The 26343-nt window shown below is 42.8% G+C and overlaps 1 protein-coding gene across 3 annotated transcripts in view; it reads left to right on the forward strand.

Annotated features, from left to right (window-relative positions):
* AP2B1 (adaptor related protein complex 2 subunit beta 1) overlaps nt 1-24429 on the forward strand; it is a 153656-nt gene extending 129227 nt beyond the window's left edge. For all 3 annotated transcript variants that reach the window (XM_069757262.1, XM_069757264.1, XM_069757265.1), the window contains 2 exons: nt 6762-6916; nt 23520-24429. In XM_069757262.1, coding sequence (XP_069613363.1) covers nt 6762-6916; nt 23520-23594 — 230 coding nt within the window. In that variant the 3' untranslated portion in view covers nt 23595-24429. The remainder of the gene's footprint in view (nt 1-6761; nt 6917-23519) is intronic.
* The last annotated feature ends 1914 nt before the right edge of the window (nt 24430-26343 follow it).

Here is a 26343-nt window from a genome sequence, read left to right on the forward strand (position 1 = left end):
TATAAGTGCATCAGAATTTTTATCCCCGTGGCCTCCCAACGTGTTTCATTTTTTCAAATCATCAGGGGAGGAAGGTTAAATAAATAAGTTGCCAATTTGGGGAAGAGGGGAGATGTTTCCCTCACAAGGGATAAACAACCTCCTTGTTCAATATCAGGATGCGGTCATCCCGCAGGATGATATTGAACAAGGAGGTTTCTACATAGAGTAGGGAAAAGTGAAGAATTAGCTGGGTAGAAAGGCAAAATGAGAAATTGTAAGTACACAATATTATAAAATATGATGACTGCAATATATTGAAAGGATAAATACTTTGATGTGAGTGCTTCTTTAAGAAAAAAACATTTGTAGGTATGGTCAAGAGTAGATGGAACAGTTCTGGACCCATTTCTGCTTCATGACCAGTAACAAACCTAACTATTATCTTTACAACACTCCAGAAGGGTTGTAGAGCTGAGCCATAAAATATGTAAGAAAAAAGCCCTCATAGCTCCTATACCTCCAACACTGTGGGCTGATCAAATGGAACATTCTGTTCAGTTTTGCTTATATCTTATCTTATCTGATGAATATTTTGTAATTTGCTTCTAGTAAACATGAACTTATAGAAGACTTATGGGCCATAAATGAAACCTTTTCCCTTAAAACGACAGGGAGATGTCCAAATCATCTTCCATTGGGACATAAATCTAGGAGGTGATTGATCCGGGGGACGAACAAGAAGAGAAAAAATGATTTAGATATCATGTGACAAATTGTACCCTCGCCTGTCCAAAAGATCTCCAACTTCCTTACTTGCTGTTTCATGATGGTAAAGTGGACCAAGAAGCCCCACATATGCCAATTTAAAGGGAGGCTGTTAGGTCTTGTATGCAGTCCAATCTATGGGCAGCATGACATAGAGAAGAAACTGCTAAGAGTAATATATAGGTTTGTTGGAAAACAGTCAGTATAACTTATATTTTTTTCGTTTCAAACCCCTGCTATTTGTAGACATATCAGTCCAGTGGGCGGTCCTACTCAGTGATTGGCAGCTAACTCCGCGCACAGTCCTACAGTGCCCGCCCATTGGACTTGTATGTATGTATGTATGTATGTATGTATGTATGTACGTATGCAAACACCAGGGTTTTCAATGACTAAAGCACAAGTTATATTGAATATTTTCCCTCAAAAAATATATAACAATTTGATCAGCTTCTCCTGCTCTAGTACATTCTGCCTGCAGAGCAGATAACCTTTTCAGCCTGACATGTTCTTTTTGGACTCCAATGCATTGTCTTTGCTCCAGCAACTTGAGTAAACAAATGTTCTCTTTGGGTCAGTTTATATGAGAAAAAAAGACCCGATTTTCATCAGTGTGTGGTCAATGAGTCAGTTTTTACCGTCTGTTTCATCAGGGTTTTTTGTCAAAAATATAATGATGGTGGTTTCTCAAGCTTCTCTTATCAGCCAGTAAAGGTTGGATTGCACTAGGGTTACACCTAAGCTGCCATCAGCCCGCTTTTTGCTTACTTTCAATGTCACTGCAACCATAATTTGAGTGATTGATGGAGTTTGATTCACATATCACAGAATAGGATGTGCTTTTTGAGGGTAATGGATACTTGTTCGATCTGAATAAGGTCCTTAGGCTGAACTAAGTTTGATTTCCGGGTGGCCTCCAGTCATCTATATATATGAGGTATCGTGATTACTCGCTAATCCCGCCCCTGCACAGTAGCTCCTCCCACACCACATTACCACACACATTAACGCCCCCACCACATTACCACACATATTCCCGCCCCCTACCCCATTACCACACACAATCCGCACATCACCACGCACAATCCCGCCCCCCCACCACATCACCACACATAATCCCGCCCGCCCACCACATCACCACACACAATCCCGCCCCCCCACCACATCACCACACACAATCCCGCCCACCACATCACCACACATAATCCCGCCCACCACATCACCACACATAATCCCGCCCCCCACCCCATTACCACACACAATCCCGCCCCCCACCCCATTACCACACAATCCCGCCCCCCACCCCATTACCACACAATCCCGCCCCCCACCCCATTACCACACATAATCCCGCCCCACCACCACATCACCACACATAATCCCGCCCCACCACCACGTCACCACACATAATCCCGCCCCACCACCACGTCACCACACATAATCCTACCCCCCCACCACGTCACCACACATGATCCCGCCCCCCAAACACATCACCACACATAATCCCGGCCCCCAACACATCACCACACACAATCCCGCCCCCCACATCATCACACATAATCCCACCCACCACATCACACATAATCCCACCCTCCCACCACATCACACATAATCCTACCCACCACATCACATATAATCCCACCACATCACCACACATAATCCCGCCCGCCTACCACATCACCACACACAATCCCGCCCCCAACACATCACCACACATAATCCCGCCCCCCCACATTGCCACACATAATACCACCCTCCCTCCCCCCCCACATTACCACACGAGGCTCCGTCCCCACACATTACCACACGGGGCTCCGTCACCACACATTACCACACGAGGCTCCGTTCCCCCACATTACCACATGAGGCTGCGTCCCCGCACATTACCACACGAGGCTGTGTCCCCGCACATTACCACACGAGGCTGCGTCCCCGCACATTACCACACGATGCTCCGTCCCCGCACATTACCACACGAGGCTGCGTCCCCGCACATTACCACACGAGGCTGCGTCCCCGCACATTACCACACGAGGCTGCGTCCCCGCACATTACCACACGAGGCTGCGTCCCCGCACATTACCACACGAGGCTGCGTCCCCGCACATTACCACACGAGGCTGCGTTCCCGCACATTACCACACGAGGCTGCGTCCCCGCACATTACCACACGAGGCTGGGTCCCCGCACATTACCACACAAGGCTCCGTCCCTGCACATTACCACACGAGGCTCCGTCCTCACACATTACCTGCGTAAGCGCTATTGAATGTTGTCATTATTTACTTTAGTTTAATCACCAGCAGCGTTAATTAGATAGCAATGAGCTTGCCGAGCGTTAGCTGGCTGGAAACAGCTAGTATAATTATAAGCATCCTGTCCTAGTGCCTTTCTCCTCGGTGCTTGATAAGGAACACTTTTTGTAATGAAAAGTTTTTCCGCTTTCCTAATATACTTCAAAATGTCTTGCAAGCGGTGGCCTAGAATACCTTTTCAGCTTCGGTTTGTGAACAGAAACCAGAAATCTTCAAAAACGCTGATGGAATGATAAATTACATTTGGAATTTGCTGATATTTACATTATAAACTGATTGCATAAAGCCGAAACTGATTTACATAAAGCACCACTCCATTGTCTTATTTTTTTTTATGCCACTGGTTAGGTGTCGGTTATGTAGTTTTAGTGTGTTTAGTAAAACGCTTACCGATCGCCATCTTCTGCCGTTTCCAGCGCTGCTCCTGTCCTCTTCACCACTTGACCACAGTTGTGACTGGCCGGATTATTCTGGTGTTTGCCTGGCGGACGGGAAGTTACTTCTCAAAATAAGTCTGAGTCCTAAAGGTACCGTCACACTGAACGATATCGTTAACGATATCGTTGCTTTTTGTGACGTAGCAACGATATCGTTAACGAAATCGTTGTGTGACAGCGACCAACGATCAGGTCCCTGCTGGGAGATCGTTGGTCGCTGGGGAAAGTCCAGCACTTTATTTTGTCGCTGGCTCTCCCGCTGACATCGCTGAATCGGCGTGTGTGACACCGATTCAGCGATGTCGTCACTGGTAACCAGGGTAAATATCTGGTGAGCAGTCAGTGCGGGAAGCTGAAGGCGAGGGACATGACCAGACACCGGGAATGTAAGTATGAAGTGTTTGTTTTTTTACATTTACAACGGTAACCAGGATAAACATTGGGTTACTAAGCGTGGCCCTGCGCTTAGTAACCCGATGTTTACCCTGGTTACCCGGGGACTTCGGGATCGTTGGTTGCTGGAGAGCTGTATGTGTGACAGCTCTCCAGCGACCAAACAGCGACGCTGCAGCGATCGACATCGTTGTCGGTATCGCTGCAGCGTCGCTTAGTGTGACGGTACCTTTAGAACGAGACTTTAATAGACTTACACTAAGAGATATAATAACTGTTGGCAGTGGCTTCTGGCTCGTCAGAGAAGAAGTCAAAAGATGGCGAAGAGGGATCTGAGTGGCACTGGAAAGAGTAGAAGACTGAGACCGATAATCATTTTACTAAACACAGAACATTACTGATATTGATCCGGTGGTGAAATAATAATAACCCAACGGAGTGGTACTTTCTTGATTTGATTGTTCATATTATGTATTTCTACAATATTGGTTAATTTGAACTCCTATCAGTATTTATCGCTGGCTTTTCGGGTCTCTATTTGTGTCTTTTTTACTGCTCCTATTGCAGGCTAAATTAGCTTTTTTTTTCTTAGTTGTTGGATTAAAATCCTATTCTTGCTTTTACAAGTCTTTTGATGTTTCCCACCATCTTTTGTGTCCTTCTGCATCTTTGCATCGTCTCCCCTGCAACATGATGAAGAATAGAGCGAAAGCCTGGTAGCTGATTCCAGTTGAGCGGCTCCGCTCGGAGAGAGAATGCGCGATGCCAGCTAAAAATAGCACAGGTCATGTGACAATCTCCTGGCATTATATCCGCGAAGAGTTATTAACCCATGGACTCCCCCGCCGCAGGATTCTAAAGCGCAGAACAAAGGCTGGCACAGCAGTGCAGGGCTTGCGGTGTCGGGAGGCTGCACACAATGGCTTTCTCTTTACAGGATCAATTTCTGTGGCTGCAAAGCTATGAATGAAATGTCTCTGCAGCAGGGGCATGCCAGGTCCTGGTAACTACGCCGCTCTTTGGGCATTGCACACTTGGTGCTTGTTGATTTAAAGCCAACCTGGACCAGGCCATTGAGGTCAGATAGCTGTCAGCTGTCATTAGATCTTTGCCCAGAAGAATATAATGAAAGCTGCCTAGAAAAATGGGGTGAAAGGCTCCTTACGTATAAGCCATGTGTGCAAAAATATCAGCTCCGCTCTTTTATTGTACAGATGGCCGATACGGGCAATTAGACCCTTGTTTGTGTTCTTACAAAGCTTCCTTATGAACACTTCTTGCTGTGTACCTGCTTTGCGGATGGTGTTAAATATTCGTTTATACATGGGTTTCATTGCCTTCCTGAACCAAGCTGACGTGCACATGGCATCACAAGCGTTTGATTATTTAGTCGGCTGCATCTTCTGTCACGGAAAAGCTGCGCCCTATCCACATCTGTATAGCTGTGTTATAAGTGGGTCACCATTCCGAAAACATTGCTGAGTGCAAGATTACAAAATGACAATGTATGAGAAGGGACATTTAGTACAAGAACGCCAGATTGTTAGTACACAGTTTTAACAAAATCTGCACATAAAGATAGAGATATTGCGATTAGATCTACAGTGTAATAATGGAAATGGGAAGAAACCTGTGATCTGATTTATGCTGCCCAAACCGCGAGCAGCGTGAATCGGAGACGGGCCGATCTGATCAGCCATTTAATTTGTATTTGAAATCCCTTTAACACTAGGAAAAAAAAAGTATAAATAGAATAATTTCATGTTTTCCACAACACTTTTCCCATTTCTTTAAAGGGCTGTTTAAAGACCTACATAGGTCAGGGATGACCATTTTCATTACAGGATCAGTGAAGCAGTAGATAAACTACAGGCTTATAGAGAGAATAGTGCACCCCTTCCCCTTTGGAGACCTTTCTCAATGAGCTACCATGTCACACTTGGTCAAACCTTGTATCACATAAAGGCCATTATCTTGAATGGATACCATGTAATACTACAGTCACTGCACTTTAATGTATGGCTATGCTCAACTTACCCGAACAGCAAAAGATGATTAGCAGGCATTTTCAAAGCTGGACTGACCGCTATCATGGTGAGAAATCCCCTTTAAAAGGAACCTGTCTCCAAGTTTTTGCTGCCACATCAGAGAACCGTATAATGTTGGCGTAGAGATCCTGATTACAGTGATGTATCACTTATTGGGCTGCTTACTGCAGTTTTGATGAAATCGCTAATGTATCTGCTGCAGATCTAGCACTTCTATGAATGCTGAGCCCTGTATAACTCCGCCCACATCACTGATTGGCAGCTTTCTGTGTTTACTATGCATAGTCAGAAAGCCAATCATTGGTTTTGGGGCGTGTTTATACAGAGCTCATGGGTATTGAGGACTAGTCCTCTACTGATAATCTCCTGCTGATAAATCAGTGATTTTTTTTTTTTGGTGAGAGATTCCCTACAAGGGAGATACAGTGGCATGGGAGAAAATTGGAACAAATTATGTCCTGTTACTCAATCCATATTCATAAAACAGTTCTGGAGTCACTTGTTACGTTGAGCTCTGCTACACTAGTGGAAGATGTTGCATATAGAACGTTCTTCATCTCTTTGTCGCTCAGTGGTTGCATACATTTGTGTCCTGAAGCGCTGTTCATTATTGTAATACAATCTTTTTATACTTTCACGGTTTTGGTAACTTATGCAACTTATTGCATTTTCTTATTGTGCTCTAAAGATGAATCATTTTGACAATTGCTTCAGTTTGTAATGATATTGTTCACCGTACTCATTCATGTAGTACATGTGCGCTAATCAGACCTTTACTGTTGTACAGCCAAGAGGCAAAGTGACTTTTCCTTCCTTTTTAGACACGGTTTCCAGCAAATTACAGAATAACAATGTTTACACGATTGCAAAGAGAAATGTGGAAGGGCAGGACATGCTGTACCAGTCCCTGAAACTTACCAATGGTATCTGGATACTGGCGGAGCTGCGGATCCAGCCTGGCAACCCTAATTACACAGTAAGTGCATACACTATAGTATTGATAATACTGTATACAAGGTTACCTCTGCTTAGTGCTCATTCTAAATCTGCTTTCTGTTGCCTCAACCTCCATTAGTAAGATTTTGAAATTATGGCCTGGTTCAAATATGCAGATTTTTTTCCGTTATAACTGCAGTGTATGTAACGGTGTTTGAAGGAGTAAAATTACAAATAATCCTCATGTAGGTAATAGTAATGAGCAAATGCACTTGGATAAGGTCTAAACCGGCCATGCTCATGAGCTAACAGAGTGTCTAGAAAAATATGTCCCCTTGGCCTTATGCCTCACAGCTGTTCGACAGCCGTAACACATGCAAGGATTGCCTATTACACAGCCGTAACACATGCAGGGATTGCCTATTACACAGCCGTAACACATGCAGGGATTGCCTATTACACAGCCGTAACACATGCAGGGATTGCCTATTACACAGCCGTAACACATGGCGGGATTGCCTATTACACAGCCGTAACACATGCAGGGATTGCCTATTACACAGCCGTAACACATGCAGGGATTGCCTATTACACAGCCGTAACACATGCAGGGATTGCCTATAACACAGCCGTAACACATGCAGGGATTGCCTATTACACAGCCGTAACACATGCAGGGATTGCCTATTACACAGCCGTAACACATGCAGGGATTGCCTATTACACAGCCGTAACACATGCAGGGATTGCCTATTACACAGCCGTAACACATGCAGGGATTGCCTATTACACAGCCGTAACACATGCAGGGATTGCCTATTACACAGCCGTAACACATGCAGGGATTGCCTATTACACAGCTGTAACACATGCAGGGATTGGCTGTTAGACTGCCGTAACACATGCAGGGATTGGCTGTTAGACTGCCGTAACACATGCAAGGATTGCCTATTACACAGCTGTAACACATGCAGGGATTGCCTATTACACAGCCGTAACACATGCAGGGATTGCCTATTACACAGCCGTAACACATGCAGGGATTGCCTATTACACAGCTGTAACACATGCAGGGATTGGCTGTTAGACTGCCGTAACACATGCAGGGATTGGCTGTTAGACTGCCGTAACACATGCAGGGATTGCCTATTACACAGCCGTAACACATGGCGGGATTGCCTATTACACAGCCGTAACACATGCAGGGATTGCCTATAACACAGCCGTAACACATGCAGGGATTGCCTATTACACAGCCGTAACACATGCAGGGATTGCCTATTACACAGCCGTAACACATGCAGGGATTGCCTATAACACAGCCGTAACACATGCAGGGATTGCCTATTACACAGCCGTAACACATGCAGGGATTGCCTATTACACAGCCGTAACACATGCAGGGATTGCCTATTACACAGCCGTAACACATGCAGGGATTGCCTATTACACAGCCGTAACACATGCAGGGATTGCCTATTACACAGCCGTAACACATGCAGGGATTGCCTATTACACAGCCGTAACACATGCAGGGATTGCCTATTACACAGCTGTAACACATGCAGGGATTGGCTGTTAGACTGCCGTAACACATGCAGGGATTGGCTGTTAGACTGCCGTAACACATGCAAGGATTGCCTATTACACAGCTGTAACACATGCAGGGATTGCCTATTACACAGCCGTAACACATGCAGGGATTGCCTATTACACAGCCGTAACACATGCAGGGATTGCCTATTACACAGCTGTAACACATGCAGGGATTGGCTGTTAGACTGCCGTAACACATGCAGGGATTGGCTGTTAGACTGCCGTAACACATGCAAGGATTGCCTATTACACAGCTGTAACACATACAGGGATCGCATGCATTGCGGCTGTCGAACAGCCGTGAGACCTGCGGCTGCAAGGACTCGAACATAGTTTTTAAAGGGACACTGTCACCTGAATTTGGAGGGAACAATCTTCAGCCATGGAGGCGGGGTTTTTGGGTTATCTGTCCTCCATAGTACACGCCTGCGCAAAGCAAGATTGCCTTGTGCAGGCATGTACTACGAAGGACAGATAATGAACTTCAATCCAATATTGCAGCCAGCATGCAGCCAGCGGGTAAGGAAAGGGTGAATCAAACACCCGAAAACCCCGCCTCCATGGCTGAAGATTGTTCCCTCCAAATTCAGGTGACAGTGTCCCTTTAAGCACACCTAAGACACCTGGTTAGCATCGGAGAATGCTCAGATAACACCTTATCCAAGTCCGTTCGCTCATCAGTAGTAAGTAACCCTTTGTAATAGTACTTCACAACAAATAGGTGATATGTCCGATCATCAATACTATTACTATGCAATGAAGAAATGCACATATCCAACTAGAGAAAGCTATCCAGCTCTCCAAATGAAAAACTTTTATTTTCATATATCAAATAAAATCCCAAAAGTGGTGTACAAGCACTCGAATGCGTTTCTGACAAACACTGTGTCTTCTCATGACTAAGGATCTTGTGAAAGTGCACCATGTTTGCTGGATTTTATGGCTATCTGATGATTGAAGAAGCAAGTTTTACATTTGATCCCTGGATGCATCACTTGATGTCTGTGTACCCGGAGAAAGCAAGTCCTTGTACAAGCAGCTGGTAGAATTTGCTTGTATTTGCCACATACCCAAAAGCCAAGTGAGAATTTTCCATTGCGTGTGTTTGTGGAAGATTTTGAGAGGTGGATTTTGATGCAAAGATGTGTGAAACTTGGTGTCATAGCGGACACGTGCTCACATCTACATCGGGCAGTGACTTCACATCTACACATAGCTGTCCTGTTACAATATGACCGGTGTACGCCTGCTGATGGTGCATGTGGCCCAGGAAGGGGGTGCAGATATAAAATCACAGGCAACACTCACTTCCCAATGTGGAAGAGAGGTGCACCAGACAAACCCTTTAAGCGCTTAATCCGAAACGGAGATAAGGGGTCAAACGTACTCATGTGATCAACTTTTTTGTTACTTGCTTTAAATTTGTCGTCTTTGGCAGTAATGCACCTTGTCTGTGCCATTAAATATGCAGTGATACTTTTATTACAAATCACATCTACATGCTATGTAGAATTTCCCAAAATGACTGATCTTAGTAACCAATGGTCCACGAAATGTACACTTTCACAGCTAGACAATATTTGGGATCAGACCGGAGCCATATTAAAGCTGTAGTATGGATTCCATTGTGTATACTTGTTAGCCCTTTTTAACGGTAAATATAATTCTGTGACTTTATTAATGTAAGGGTTCATGAGATCCTTTTTAATAATTAACCATTACTGTCATTATAATCAGCATTTTCCTACAGTATTAGTATTAAAGAGCTGTGTAGTTAGAATACTGTCATGTCCAGTGGATTTCCTATTCCATGTTGTAGTCCTGTAGTCAGCATCACTAGATTACAGGCACAGTTTACAGGAATGACGAAGGGGGTAAAGCCGGCGAGCGCATAGCTTAGTCTCTTGAAGAACTACAAAGGAAATAGTATGCTGCCGAAGAATTGCTCCTGCAGGGTAGCAGGGGTGACCATGGCTTCTTAGAGCTGGGTTACTAGGACATCCTCACCTGTTCAGGGAGGAACAGTGTATGGGGGGAATTGCTGATAGCACAGTTTAGAGTTTTATATGCGTTCCAGTGAGGTTGTTATACACCAACTTTCTCATTCTGGCAGTTTTTTACATCCAAACTTATAGTTAGTTATTGTCCTTTATGACATTTCATTATTTATATTATACTTGTGGAGTTGTATTTCTTTTTTCCATTTTGGTGTGTTTTGATTGTGACGATCATACAAAAGTCTTGAACTAATTCATTTTTACACTGATGACAAGCGCAGACAATTCGCTAGCTCTGTATTCTGCAGGTCGCTTATCAGCTTTACTGTGTAGACTGGGACTGGATCATTAAACCGTGGAGAAACAGAGGATTTCCACTCTATTGTAACAATTATGCTGGGGACATGATTTTGTTAACTTACGAATATAGAAGTATGACCGGTTCTCCTGCACTTCTTAGTAAAGCCTCTCAGGCCTTCTTCACACATCCATGTAAAACACGTACATGACAGAACAGTATCGGTGTCATCAGTGTTGAGTCCTTTTCCGTCCCTGGCTTCCTGGATGTAGGGATCCAAGTAAATGACACGCAGCACAAAGGTTGTGTGGTCATAAACAGGGGTAGCCCCGGAGCACGCCTGCCTCACTGGGTGCTGTCCCTTCTTTATATAGTAAAAAGTTAGGCATTTACAGACATGCGCACATATTTCACAATCTCTTACAAAACAAGTCTATATTAGTGAAATGTTACAATATCTGGTATGTGAGTGAAGGACTATGATAACAAGAAGGAATGCGCGCGTGATTACTTCCATAAAAGGAAATGTCAAGTTTGCTGTTTAGAAGCAGATTTCTCAGGAGGAAGACAAGATGGATTCTTTGGTTCAGTCTGGTCTCCACAATTCCCCCCTTTGACATATTCTTTTATAATCTATCATAAATTCTTGCATGAAGTCTGTGCATTCTCTTCTTTATACGGCAGTATACTAAAACATTACAAATTCAAGCATAAAAAATGACAAGGATTAATATGACGATCGGATAACATATAAAAACTTTATATTCTCGTATCAATTACACAAAATTTATTTGTGCATACCGAGATACCCTTGAGTACAACCTTGAACAATACATATATAATAACAATAACTATATGTATTAGGCTTTGCATAATTCCGGTAACCCACCCACCGATCCCTCTGAACCAATTGGCCGGGTTAAGAAAAGAAAAGGTATCTGACCACCAGCTATCCTTATTTTGGTCATTGTCTTTGTCATACTGATCCCTGAGTCGTTGTACGTCTTTTAATTTAAATCTCATACTCATAGTACTATTAGGGTCTATATAATGACAGCAGGTGGGTCCGATGATTTGACACATACCCCCTTGTGAGGCAGTTAGGTAATCCAATACCAGGGTATGTTGGTTAGTGACTATTATAAGCTGATTCTGTACAGCTATACTAGTATTTAATATGTCCAATATATCCCAAATCTGATCATCTAGATAATCCGTGGCTCTAACTAATTTATCCCACATCTGTGTTAACATAGGATAAATAAAAATGGTACTAGCAATTTTGTTGGGAATTCCCATTTGTACTATATGCGGCCTCCCCGAGGGACGTGGTGAGTTATCTGCAGCTCTTTTATACAGTGTGTGCTTGGGCACGGCTTGCATATTCACTCGTTTATTTGAAATTATGAAAGTAGCCGGGGTTAGGCGTCCCAATGTACAAGTACCCTTTATACCTACGGGAAGCCATTTATATGCTCCTTCTCCGCATATCCAAAATGTACCCTCAGGCAGATCCCACAAAGCTGAGTGCTGCAATACCAATCTGTGAGCCAAATCCACAAAACTAGATACATTCTGAAGCATACACCAAGAGGGTTTTTGTCCCAAGGGGCTACAATACCCGGCTGCGGGATTCCCACATACATGCATTCCGTTGACATACTCATTGGATTCATTACAAACCAGGTTCCCTGGCTTGCTTGTACAACTGTCTGCATCACCTTGGGGGAACAACTCAGAATGTTCCCATTTTCTATTATGTATGTATCTTTCCAATACTGTAGGTTTGAAAGCATCAGAGGAAGGGGTGGTTGTACTGAAACTGAGCTGTAGATTTTCAGTGGGGACCTGTCCTAACTCAGTTAATCCAGTCTTATTCCTAGGTACCCAGGCCCCACCCTTATAGGCCAAATATTGTAGATGTGTACTACTTCCTGAGAGATTACCTTGCCACCAAGGAAATTCTACCCATCCCACAATTGGTATAGCGATTGTAGTATTCCATAGTCTAGTGTTGCCAGATTGGTTGTTGGCCAGGTTGTCTGAACAATTAGGCCAAGCGAATATCTCTTCAGCTGACACGGGAACTGCTAGAAAAGGTATACTTGTGGCTGATACTGGTGAATGGGTACAGATCCAACAATCTGCCAGGGGTTGCGTATTATTTAACAAGTCATGCACTAATTTTCTATGATGTTGCACGAATCTATTGTTCAAAGGGGCTAGAGAATTCAGTCTTTCCCATGCCTCCGTTGAGGTTAACATTATTAACATCAATATCATGAGTCTTATACTGCCTTTTTGCAATGACTTGCATGTATCCATGATGCCTTTCCTTCAAGCTTGACTGATGTAGGTGTTGTCAATAGGACTTGGAAGGGTCCGTCAAATCTTGGTTCAAGAGCCTTTCTGGTGTGTCTTTTTACATAGACTTGATCACCTGGTTCCAACTTGTGACTTCCTTCAGTGTTGTCAGGATCTGGAAGGGAAGCAAAAACTTGTGCATGCACCTTAGTTAATTGTTTCTGAAGATTTTGCACATAAGAAGTCAATGACTCAATATTTAACACAAGTTGCTGTGGAAAATAACATCCTAAATTGGCAGTCCTGCCAAACAAAATTTCATATGGAGACAGTTTAGTCTTACCCCTTGGGGTATTGCGTATTGAGTAAAGGGCCAGTGGAAGGCATTCTGTCCAAGGCTTTCCTGTTTCAGCCATGGCTTTCTGTATTTTTAATTTTAAAGTTCCATTCATGCGTTCCACCTTACCAGAACTTTGAGGATGATACGGAGTGTGTAACTGACTTTCAACACCCAACATTTTCAGTACATTTTGAAATATTTCTCCAGTGAAATGAGTACCCCTATCTGACTCGATCACTTCAGGGAGACCATAACGGGGCACCAGTTCGGCAACTAGCTTTACAGCAGTGTTTTTAGCTGAAGCCTTCCGAACTGGATAGGCCTCTGGCCACCCCGAGAACATGTCCACACACACCAACACATACTCATACCCATTACTCTTTGGCAGCTGGATAAAGTCTATCTGCAACCGTTGAAACGGGTAGAGAGGTCGGACGTGGTGCTTCATAGGGGTCTTTTCTGTCTGTCCGGGATTATGTGTCAGGCATATAGCGCATGCAGCACAATAGTCTCTTGCGTAGTTGCCAAAACCTGGAGCCAACCAGACTTGCTTTGCCAGTAGTGTCATTGCATTTGCAGACACATGCGTAGGGTGGTGCAATCCACCAACTACAATCGGGTACCAGGCTCTAGGTAGACATATTAGTCCATCTTTCTTCCAAATTCCCGCTTGTTCTTCTGCCCCTTCCTTTTTCCACCTGTCCCTCTCCTCTTCTCCTGCATCTTCCTGTGCTTGTCTGTCTATCTTCAGTATTTTCCGTGGGATTTACAGTATGGACCTGTTGTAAGGGTTTGACTGCTGCTGCTTTGGCTGCTTTATCAGCCCTATCATTTCCCCTAGATTCCCTAGTGTCGAGTCTCACATGTGCAGCTACCTTGATTACTGCTACTTCTTTTGTTTCTTGTGCAGCCTCTAAGATCTGTTTGATCAGAGAAGCATGTTTTACAGGTTGTCCTGACGCTGTCATGTAACCTCTAGCTCTCCAGATTACTCCAAAATCAAACACAATACCATGTGCATACCTAGAATCAGTGTATATATTAGCTGTCTGATTCTCAGCTATTTTTAGAGCTTCAATCAATGCTGTTAGTTCTGCTTCTTGTGCAGATTGTTTCGGTGGAAGCGGTTCTGCTTTGAGAGTTTCAGATTCTGACACAACTGCATACCCTGTATGGAAGTTACCTGTGTCATCTGCAAACCTACTACCATCTATAAACCGCTCTAAATCTGGATTTTGAAGTGGTGTTTCGGATACATTGGGTAAGCCTACCGTTTCTTGTAAAATGAGCTCTGTACAATCATGTGTGTCTGTAGGGAAAAAATTTGCGTATGGATCAGTGTCCTTATTCCCCCCTTCAGACTCGAGAGGTAGCAGTGTAGCTAAATTGAGAGTCTGAAGCCTAGCAAATGTGATAGTAGAGGGGAGCAGCAAAGAACACTGCAGCCGCAAATGTCTGGCCATGGAAATGTGTTTTGGTTGAACCTGGTTTAATATCCCATAAACATCATGTGTAGTTTGAATTGTGAGTGGATGCTCTAGGACAATTTCTGATGCTTTGTCCAACAATAGTGAGACAGCAACAACTACACGTACACAGGTTGGCGCTGCTCTAGCTACGGGATCTAACCTTGCTGAAAGATATGCAATTGGTCTTTGTTTCCCTGCATGCTTCTGGGTAAGAACTCCTGTAGCATGGGAATCAACTTCTGCAGCCATAAGCTGAAATGGTTTGGTGTAGTCTGGTAGCCCTAACGCTGGAGCTGAAACAAGGGCATCTTTTAATTGTTGGAACGAAATCTGACCTTCTTTTGTCAACATGTAAGGTTCACTTTTTACACAGTCATACAGTGGTTGCATTAGTTGACTGGCATGTATAATCCATTGTCTACAATGAGACACTATTCCTAAAAATGCTCGTAGCTGTTTATGATTTCTAGGCTCATTCATCTGTCTTATTGCTTCAGTTCTTTGAGGTGTAAGATGCTTTTTACCTTGAGAAATGCAATGACCTAGAAAGACCACTTTGGTCTGACAAACTTGTAGCTTTTGTCTATTCACTTTACACCCTTCTTTTTCTAGAAAACATAGTAAACTCACAGTGGACCTTTCTGCAGTTTCTAGATCTGGGCAGCAAAGTAGTAGGTCATCCACATACTGCAAAATTACTACCTGTGGTTCGGGTTCAAACCTCTGGAGGACTGTTTGTAGGGCATTTGAATAAAGAGTAGGGGAGTGTATCATTCCCTGTGGAAGGCGTGTCCACGCCAACTGTTTGCCCTTAAATGTAAATGCAAACAAATGCCAACTGTCTTGGTGTAAAGGAACCGAGAAAAATGCATTTGAAAGATCTATTACAGTAAACACTTGAGAACTGGCTGGTATCTGTGATAGTAACGTATGAGGATTGGGTACAACTGGGGTGATTGGATCTAGAACTTTGTTTATTTCTCTTAGATCATGTACCATACGATATTTGGGCATAGAACCCTTATCAAGAGTTCTCTTCTTGACTGGATACAGAGGAGTGTTAGCAGGTGATTGTATCTCTACCAAAACTCCTTTCTCTCTATATCCCTCTATCTGTTTTGTAATCGCTAGTTCCTGCTGGGCACTCACAGGGTATTGTCTGAGCTGTGGGAGAACAGTTCCTGGTTGCACAGATAGTTTTACAGGAGAGATATGCAATAATCCCACATCAGTGTCACCCTGTGCCCACAGTGTTTCTGGGACCGTTGAGAGGTCTAGATCTGTGGTGTACTCTTTTTCTTCAGTATAATCCTCAAAAGCCTGAATTCTGACATATTGTTCTAATATTTCTGCATCATCAGGGATAGTCAGCATAACTGTGCCATCTTCCCTAAAATTGATGTTAGCTTCTAATTTCTTTAGGACATCAGTTCCCAACAAACATGTTGGGGCACCTCTGGCATACAAAAATCTGGATGCAAAACATTTAGGTCCTAATGAGACCTCTAGGGGCACAGTATATTGCAGTGTTCGAATTACCCCATCATAACCCTCAGCCAAAGTTGTTTGCTGTGAAACATCTTCTGGGTTCGGAAGAAAATCTTGATTCAAAATTGAGGAAGTTGCACCTGTATCTATCAAAAATGGAATCTCTCTTCCCCCCACATTCACCTGTATTACAGGTCTTCTAGCTGGTAGGGAAGTTTGTAACACATTGAGTCAATCTGAGTCTGGTATGGGACCATCCACTATGGATGCCTGTTGGGTGTCTGAGGGCTTATTCTTTGGTACAAATTTTCCTGATTTTATGTCTGCCTGCTTCTTTCTACATTCTCTCTGGAAATGTCCTGGTTTCTTGCAGTAATGACAGGGGAAATTATGTCTTGCCCTTCCACCTGTTGTGTTTGCTTGCGCTATTCTGACAGGTTTTTTCTTTTCTCTTAAATCCATAGCAATGCCCATACATCTTTGTTTCACTATCTGTGGTTGTTCTAGAGTTCTCCAATCTGGCGTAGCTGACTTGAATCTTTCCTTAATGCCTGGTTCAAGTCCCTCAATCAATTGTTTAGTATAGAGCCGGAGGACTCCTGGATCAGCAATATTTAATCCCTCATCCCTAAAGCTATCTTCCAGCTCCCGGGAATACTCATCTATGGATTGACCTGCTTTCTGCATAACTATGCCTGTGGATCCTCTCTCTGTTTTCCTTGCATGAACTGATTTAGAGCCTCTACAAACCGGTTTCCTGACTCTATCACAAAAGGTGCTCTTACATTTTCTCCTGCTGGTCTTTGAGCCTGTGTTGCTACAATCAGCTCCTGAAACATTCCCGATGGCATTTTTAGCCTACATAATTCCATTCCATCCATCCATGAACCATTATGTGTGCGAATTATTTGCTCTATATAACTAGCAAATCTATTTGGGTATCGAGTTGGATCTGGTGCATTCATAAGAAGAGACATACCCTCAGCTGGTGTCCATGGAAAATACTGCTGTGTTTCAATTTGCCTAGTAATTCTTTGATTAGGATTCTCGGGATCAGCTTCTCTCACTCCCTTTGTTATTATCCTAACAGGTGCTAATAACTGATGGCCTTTAGGGGCCCCACAGGCGGAACACTCAGTTCTCCAATCCGGATTCTGCTGGCCACAATTTTGGCATACCCATCCTTCCACCCCGCTTAACCCAGGATATAAATTTGGTATGGGTTTCCCTCCCTCTGTACCTCCTGTAGGTACAAATGGTTGAACATTCGGATCTAGATAAGGAGGAGGAACTGAATGAGTCGTAGCACAACATTTTCTCGTACCCATACTCCATTTGGAAGTGTCTGGATCATACTTCCAATTCTCCTCTTTAGCTGTTTTTGAGACCTTTATCATACAGTGTATGATTTCTTCCCACCCATTATCCCTGATAATTCCACCTCGTTCTTTACTCAGTCTTTCCCATTCAGTGCTAAACATAAGTGCTTCTGAAATTCCCAATTTTTTTTCTTACCCTTCTGATCTGCCTTCTGACTGTCTTTCCACATCTTTCCTGTATGATATCTTTTGCTTCTACTTGTCCTAAGACGGTTTTTGTCTGTTTATTTCCCATTTTTCTTTTCAATAATAGCTACACTTATCCTAGGTGACGTTTGGACAACCACCTCTCTGGAGTGATGTCTCGTTGCCTTCTTCCTAGGGAGCTAAAATATTGAAGGGCTGATCTGCTCCGTTCTTTCTAATGTGCAGAATAAACTTGATTCCTACAATGCACGCAAACAGGATCAGCAACACCAAACAGATCACCAAACTTTCCGTCTCTGTTATCATACTTGTCCCAGGCTCATGGACCCGTGTCCTGGGCTCATTCTATCAAACTCTTATCCAGAAATGAAGAAACAAGTTCTTAAAGAGAGTCAAGCATGGGCGGAGGTCTCCCCGAAAGGACGCAACCACATGACCCAGTTAGGCTGACTTCACTAATAAGACTTGTCCTAACAATTTCGGCTTATTGTTTTACGTACTTTTATCCTTCTTTCATAACATGCCACAACCTTCACACTGTTCACACACTGCCAGGGACAGGACTCATAAGTCTATACAATATGGTAACCCGAGTTTTATAGGTATCTACTCACTACTAGACTAACCCAGCGTGACACGGCTCGTAGAGATCTTTCGGATAATACAGGGCAGATAAAAGAGAACTAATAATGTCTCTTACCTGGCCAGGTTTTTCAGTTCATTTGCCGTCCATTATCCCAGATCTCCGTTGTCCGTATCCGCAGGTGAATCTCGAGCAGATACTCTCGCCTCGGGTCCCTGTTCGGGCGCCAAGAAATGTTGAGTCCTTTTCCGTCCCTGGATGTAGGGATCCAAGTAAATGACACGCAGCACAAAGGTTGTGTGGTCATAAACAGGGGTAGCCCCGGAGCACGCCTGCCTCACTGGGTGCTGTCCCTTCTTTATATAGTAAAAAGTTAGGCATTTACAGACATGCGCACATATTTCACAATCTCTTACAAAACAAGTCTATATTAGTGAAATGTTACAATATCTGGTATGTGGGTGAAGGACTATGATAACAAGAAGGAATGCGCGCGTGATTACTTCCATAAAAGGAAATGTCAAGTTTGCTGTTTAGAAGCAGATTTCTCAGGAGGAAGACAATTTGGATTCTTTGGTTCAGTCTGGTCTCCACATCAGTGTGTCCATTTTTACAGTCAGTGTTTGATAAAGACATAAATTGCAAAGCTTCTTCTAGACTTTGCAGTGTTATACACAGATGGCATCCGTGTTCTCTACGTGTTTTTTCATGGACCTATAGACTTATATTGTCTCTTGTCATCTGTGCGGCCAGGGAAAAAAAAAGGACATATTTCCATGTATTTTGGTTGGTGTAAAAACAGACATGTGCATAGCACCATGGGTTATAATGGGTATGTATGGTATCCGTAAAAAAACAGACACCACACGTACTGGAAACACGAACGTGTGAATGGGGCCTAACTGGCTGCACTGCTTTTCTGGCCACAAATTGTCTGCTGGTCGAGGATCACGTGAATAAACATGTCCATTAGCTCCTTCCGACCTCTTACCCTTGAGGGTTTTTTAATTGGAGGAAATCGATGGTCAGGTCTGATCACACCTACTGACAATATATTAGTAGGTACCAAAACATAATTTCCCCAACACATGTTAAAATAACTATGAAGTGAAAGACCGGTTTCATCATCTTTTATAGTCTTGAATATCTAAGTAAGGGCTTGTTCAGAAGAGCGTATTAAATGGGCAAAGTGGTAGTTCAATGGTGTTCATGTAAAAAGTCAATGCATGCACTATATTGATTCGTATTCCAGATCAGACTTGCCCATAAGTCAATATGCAAAGAATCTATTACATATGCAATACCATCCATATGCCATGCGTTTTTCAACTATCGATTACAATTATTAATATAGTAAACAGTATTTTGCGTTTTCATTTTACATTGTTGATAAAAAAAAGTTATGCATATGTATAAAACGTGTATTTGTGAAGTGTAAAGGAAATGATACATGGTTTTCTAATTATTTTAAAAATATAAATCTGAAAATTGTGACACACATTTGTATTAGCTCCCTGAGTCAATATTTTGTGGGATCACCTTTCGCTGCAATTACAGGTGCTTCTCACAAAATTAGAATATTATAAAAAAGTTAATTTATTTCAGTTCTTCTATACAAAAAGTGAAACTCATATATTATATAGTCATTGCAAACAGTGATCTATTTCGAGTGTTTATTTCTGTTAATGTTGATTATGACTTACAGCCAATGAAGACCCAAAAGTCATTATCTCAGTAAATTAGAATAATTAACAGAAAACACCAGCAAAGGCTTCCTAAGCATTTAAAAAGGTCACTTAGTCTGTTTCAGTAGGCTCCACAATCAAGGGGACACAATACACAAGGGAGGGTAAGCCACAAAAGGTCATTGCTAAAGAAGCTGGCTGTTCAGAGTGCTGTATCCAAGCATATTAATGGAAAGTTGAGTGGAAAGAAAAAGTGTGGTAGGAAAAGGTTCACAAGCCACCAAGATAGCCGCAGCCTTGAAAGGATTGCTAAGAAAAGGCCATTCAGAAATGTGGGGGAGATTCACAAGGAATGGACTACTGTTGGAGTAATTGCTTCAAGAGCCACAACATATAGACATATCCAGGACATGGGCTACAAGTGTCGCATTCCTTGTGTCAAACTACTCATGACCAATAGACAACGTCACAAGCGTCTTACCTGGGCCAAGGAGAAAAAGAACTGGACTGTTGCTCAGCGTGTGTTGTTTTCAGATGAAAGTAAATTTTGCATTTCATTTGGAAATCAAGGTCCCAGAGTCTGGAGGACGAGTGGAGAGCACAAAATCCAAGCTGCTGGTGGTCTAATGTGAAGTTTCCACAATCAGTGATGGTTTGGGGAGCCATGTAATTTGCTGGTGTAGATCTACTGTGTTTTATCAAGACCAAAGTCAGTGCAGCCATCTACCAGGAAACTTTAGCGCACTTCATGCTTCCCTCTGCCAACAAGCCTTTTGGAGATTGGAAATTTCATTCTCCAGCATTACTTGGCACCCGTGCACACTGCCAAAAGTACCAATACCTGGTTTAAAAACAACAGTAACACTGTGCTTGATTGGCCAGCAAACTCGCCTGACCTTAACCCCATAGAAAATCTGTGGGGTATTGTCAAGAGGAAGATGAGAGACACCGGACCCCACAATGCAGACGAGCTGAAGGCTGCTGTCAAAGCAACCTGGGCTTCCATAACACCTCAGCAGTGCTACAGGCTGATCGCCTCCATGCCACACCGCATTGATGCAGTAATTCATGCAAAAGGAGCCCCGACCAAGTATTGAGTGCATTTACTGAACATACATTTCAGTAGGTTATTTCAGTAGGCCAACATTTTTCAGATTTTAAAATCATTTTTCAAGCTGGTGTTATAAAGTATTCTAATTTACTGAAATAATGACTTTTGGATTTTCATTGGCTGTAAGCCATAATCATCAACATCTATTATACAGATGTAAAAACAGACATACTGATTACATGTGGATAACAATTATATCCATTTTTTTTTTCTAATTGGAAAACTGACAATTTTGTGTACTCTTGCTGAATCTGGTCATCCTGAGGAGGATCTTAGCACTACGTACAAAGACTATCGTGTTCTAGTTTCTAGGTGACTGACTGAACACTGACCACTTCATGGGAACTATTCTATTGTCTATTAACAATTTTTCAACCATCTTGAACCCTGGTGCACTGTCTATATGGACAGTGTAGAAAGAGTGTGTTGTCAACATAGTTGCTGTTGGGAAGTTTTTAAAAACTAAAATTGGTAACCATTTTTAAGTACCTAGGACTAAATGCTTAATTATTTTTGGCATATCTCACCAGAATCCTATTCTGCAGTCCCAAGCAAAAACTCTAAAACAAGACAGGCGTTCCTCTTGTTTTATTGATGTCTCTAGTTATGTTTTAAGATTCTTTGTTGATCAGAAGAATAAAATACAGAATAGCTACCTACAAGTGCACTCAAATTATATTCAACCCCCAATGCAAATTAGGTTTATTAGCAAAATGTATAAACTTGCTGCTTTTTGCTTCAACAATATTTAAATAGATTCACACAACTACCGTAATTTAACAAGTGGTTGCTCCAGATTCAGTACAAAATGGCACTTTTACAGACTACTGCAGTCTTAAGAATAATTCAACCCCTTCCTGACAAGCGACTTTAGTAATTAGTAGCTCACCTTTGCCTGTTATGATCTGCTGTGAAGCATTACAAGACACTAGCTTCTTGCAGCTTTCTTTAGGAATCCTAGTCTATTCCTCATGGGCTGCGTCCTTTAATTCATTAATATTCTTTGGTTTGCTTATTGCAACCAACTCCTTCAAATCCCAATAATGACAGTGGCGGCAAATCCAGAATCTGCAGGACGGCTTATGAAACCAAGCCTCGGTGGATATTGAGATATGCTTGGGTTCAATATAATGCCGTGATGCCTAATGACGCCCAAGCTTCACTTTCCGAACAAAAAGCATGATGTTTTCTCCTAGGATTTTCTGATATTTGATTGAATCCATCTTGCTCTCCACATGCTATGTTCAGTGCTAGAGGAAGCAAACCATCCTCGGCACATTACCTAGCCAACGCCATTCTACACTGTAGACAGGGTCTTCTTTTTAAAGTATGCTTTATTCTTCATCTTCCAGACATCCTGCCTATCCATAAAACTGATAGGTTCCAGTTTTATTTAATCACTCATCTGAACAGAATACCAAAACTTTTCTGGTCTTATTTACATTGAGAACATCGGAGCCGCCATTTTATTGCTCTTTTTGGTTAGTACCGCTGTATGTCTTGGAGTTCAGCATTTAGTGTGTGCCCTACTGTGCAACGTAAATCTGTGCTTGCTGCAATCAAATCTTGATGCAGGTCTTTTGCAAGCACTTGCGTTTTTATTTACCACCTGCTTCCTCGGGAATCTGCTAGCATCCGGTCATAGCTTTCTCTTTCTGCCATGTCCAGGTAGTGTAGCCAATGTTCATTTAATTTTTAACTTATGAACTGTTTTTTACTGTATTGCTAATAATAAAATTGAATACGTTTGCCATCCTTTTGTCTCCTTTTTCTTGTTTGTGCAAGCCGACGATTTCTTCTCTTAACCTTTTTGGACTACTAACTTGACAACTCACGAATATTAGTGAACTGGAGGCCATTGACCACAATGAATTGGCTAAGATTTGTCAATAACGCTGCAGGATGCTTGTTATACATCAAGTTTGCAGCAGGTCATAACAGCCAAAGCTGCTGTACTGCATATTGAAGGGGTTGGATAATTCTGAGTTTGCAGCAGCCAAAGTGGCATTTTGTGTTGAATTTGGAAATACTGTTCTTTGGTTTATTGCAAAGAGTTTAAACATTTTGCTAATAAACCTAATTTCAAATGGGGATTGAATAATTTTGATAGCAACTGTGTAAATGACCTGAGACTTTTTTTTTTGCTAATCTGGCAGGTAGATAATTCCATCTAATTCATGAAATTAAAGTTGGATGCATGAGACCTTATCTTCTTTTTTTGTGTGTGTTTCTTGTTCCTCCTGCAGCTTTCCCTGAAGTGCCGTGCTCCAGAGGTGTGTAATTATGTGTACCAAGTGTATGACTCCATCTTGAAGACCTAAATGTGATCCTGCATCAGACAACCTCTCATAGATGAAAACTATTTCTCATGTAACATGTCTGTCTACCCTACTATTCTTACAGTGTACTGAGTTGTACATTCCATCACGTCAAAGCTATGGCGGCAGGGTCTCTCTGTAATGAAGCAAACAGGAGAATAAGGAGGAAAGCACTTGCTAATCATAAATAGGAATTAGTAATCTGTAGAGGTGGCAGCCAATTTTGGTAGGTACTGGCCACGTCTGGTTGCACAGTCTCCTCTTTTACTACATGAATAAACAGCAATATACATATAGACCAATATCTAATTTACAGCAAATGTTTTCTTCTTCAATATGATGTGCTTGACATGTTAATCCAGTGCAGTTTAATAGTCCTGATTCTGCATTGTATAGATGTTCCTTGCCATTGTTAATCATAATCACTATTGTAAATCTGGAAAACTAGTCGTTGTAAACTTAGGTTGGGAATATTGTGTATGTTTGCGCACCTAAACTCTGTCTATGTACTGTGAACAACAAAATAGCATCTCATATCCCCAATATATATATGCCTGCTGTCATTCTTATCTGTCCACACACTTAGCTTATAGTTTAACAACCTAGGATGAGATTGTCCAGATGAGTGACTACTTTGGTGCCACTTGTGTTCCTATTCTTGTGACCATACCATGTGTTTAATTGCCCATCCCCAATATGTGTACATTCCGTGCCAATGATTACTGTGTTGCAGCCTAAGGGAGCATGTCGCTAGTTTATCGCAAAATCCAATTTCCTATGTTGCTTAAAAAAAATCTCCACATTAACCGTATAAATAAAATGTATTTCAGAAACTGGATCGAGATGTCTTGTTTTGTGTGTGTGGTAAATGGGGATTTTTAATCCAAAATCAGTTTGTGTTGAGGTCTGCTACCTCTCCGACCTACACTTGAGTAAGCAAAGTGTGTGTTTAGCTTGGTTTTATTGGAGTAATGAGGATTTAGTGGTGGGACTAATCACTCCTGATATGTGTTCCTGAGGAGAGATACGCACAATGGTTAAAAGAGCTAAGTGGCTGGAAAGCCATGCCTGCATACATCCCTGGTAGTGTGAGTCAGTGGTATGGTATGTTAGTTAGCACATAGCTGGGTAATTCTTTGTTGTTTTTTGTTTCTTTACTGTTTGTACCCGTTGGCTGAAAATAAAGCCCCACACTTTGCTTATATGAACTACATCTGCCTAGGTCACTGCCGCAATGCCCTACATCGCCCAGGCACATTACAGTATATATACACACATATACACTGCTCAAAAAAATAAAGGGAACACTAAAATACCACATCCTAGATATCACTGAATGAAATATTCCAGTTGTAAATCTTTATTCAATACATAGTGGATAGTGTTGAGAACAATAAAACCTAAAAATTATCAACATAAATCACAACTAATATCCCACGGAGGTCTGGAGTTGGAATAATGCTCAAAATCAAAGTGGAAAATGAAGTTACAGGCTAATCCAACTTCAGTGGAAATGCCTCAAGAAAAGGAAATGATGTTCAGTAGTGTGTGTGGCCTCCATGCACCTGTATGACCCCCCTACAACGCCTGGGCATGCTCCTGATGAGGTGACGGATGGTCTCCTGAGGGATCTCCTCCCAGACCTGGACTAAAGCATCCACCAACTCTTGGACAGTCTGTGGTGCAACGTCACGTTGGTGGATGGTGCGAGACATGATGTCCCAGATGTGTTCAATCGGATTCAGGTCTGGAGAACGGGCGGGCCAGTCCATAGCTTCAATGCCTTCATCTTGCAGGAACTGCTGACACACTCCAGCCACATGAGGTCTGGCATTGTCCTGCATTAGGAGGACCCCAGGGCCAACCGCACCAGAATATTGTCTCAAGGGGTCTGAGGATCTCATCTCGGTACCTAATGGCAGTCGGGCTACCTCTGGCGACCACATGGAGGGCTGTGCGGCCCTCCAAAGAAATGCCACCTCACACCGTTACTGACCCACTGCCACTCCGGTCATGCTGAAGGATGTTGCATGTAGCAGATCGCTCTCCACGGTGTCCCCAGACTCACGTCTGTCTCATGTGCTCAGTGTGAACCTGCTTTCATCTGTGGAGAGCACAGGGCGCCAGTGGCAAATTTGCCAATCCTGGTGTTCTGTGGCAAATGCCAAGCACCCTGCACTGTGTAGGGCTGTAAGCACAACCCTCATTTGTGGACATCGGGCACTCAGACCATCCTCATGGAGTCAGTTTCTAACCATTTGTGCAGACACATGCACATTTGTGGCCTGCTGGAGGTCATTTTGCAGGGCTCTGGCAGTGCTCCTCCTGTTCCTCCTTGCACAAAGGCTGAGGTAGCGGTCCTGCTGCTGGGTTGTTGCCCTCCTATGGCCCCCTCCACGTCTCCAGGTGTACTGACCTGTCTCCTGGTAGCACCTCCAGCCTCTGGACACTACACTTACACACAGCAAACTTTCTTGCCACAGCTCGCATTGATGTGACATCCTGGATGAGCTGCACTACCTGAGCCACTTGTGTGGGTTGTAGAGTCTGTCTCATGCTACCACGAGTGTGAAAGCACAGCCAACATTCAAAAGTAAACAAAACATCAGGCAGAAATCATTGGTACTGAGATGTGGTCCTCACCTGCAGAACCACTCCTTTATTGAGTGTCTTGATAATTTGCCAATAATTTCCATCTGTTGTCTATTCCATTTGCACAAGAGCATGTGAAATTGATGGTCAAACAGTGTTG

Source organism: Ranitomeya imitator, chromosome 3 (genome assembly GCF_032444005.1).
Source record: "Ranitomeya imitator isolate aRanImi1 chromosome 3, aRanImi1.pri, whole genome shotgun sequence".
NCBI lineage: Eukaryota > Metazoa > Chordata > Amphibia > Anura > Dendrobatidae > Ranitomeya > Ranitomeya imitator.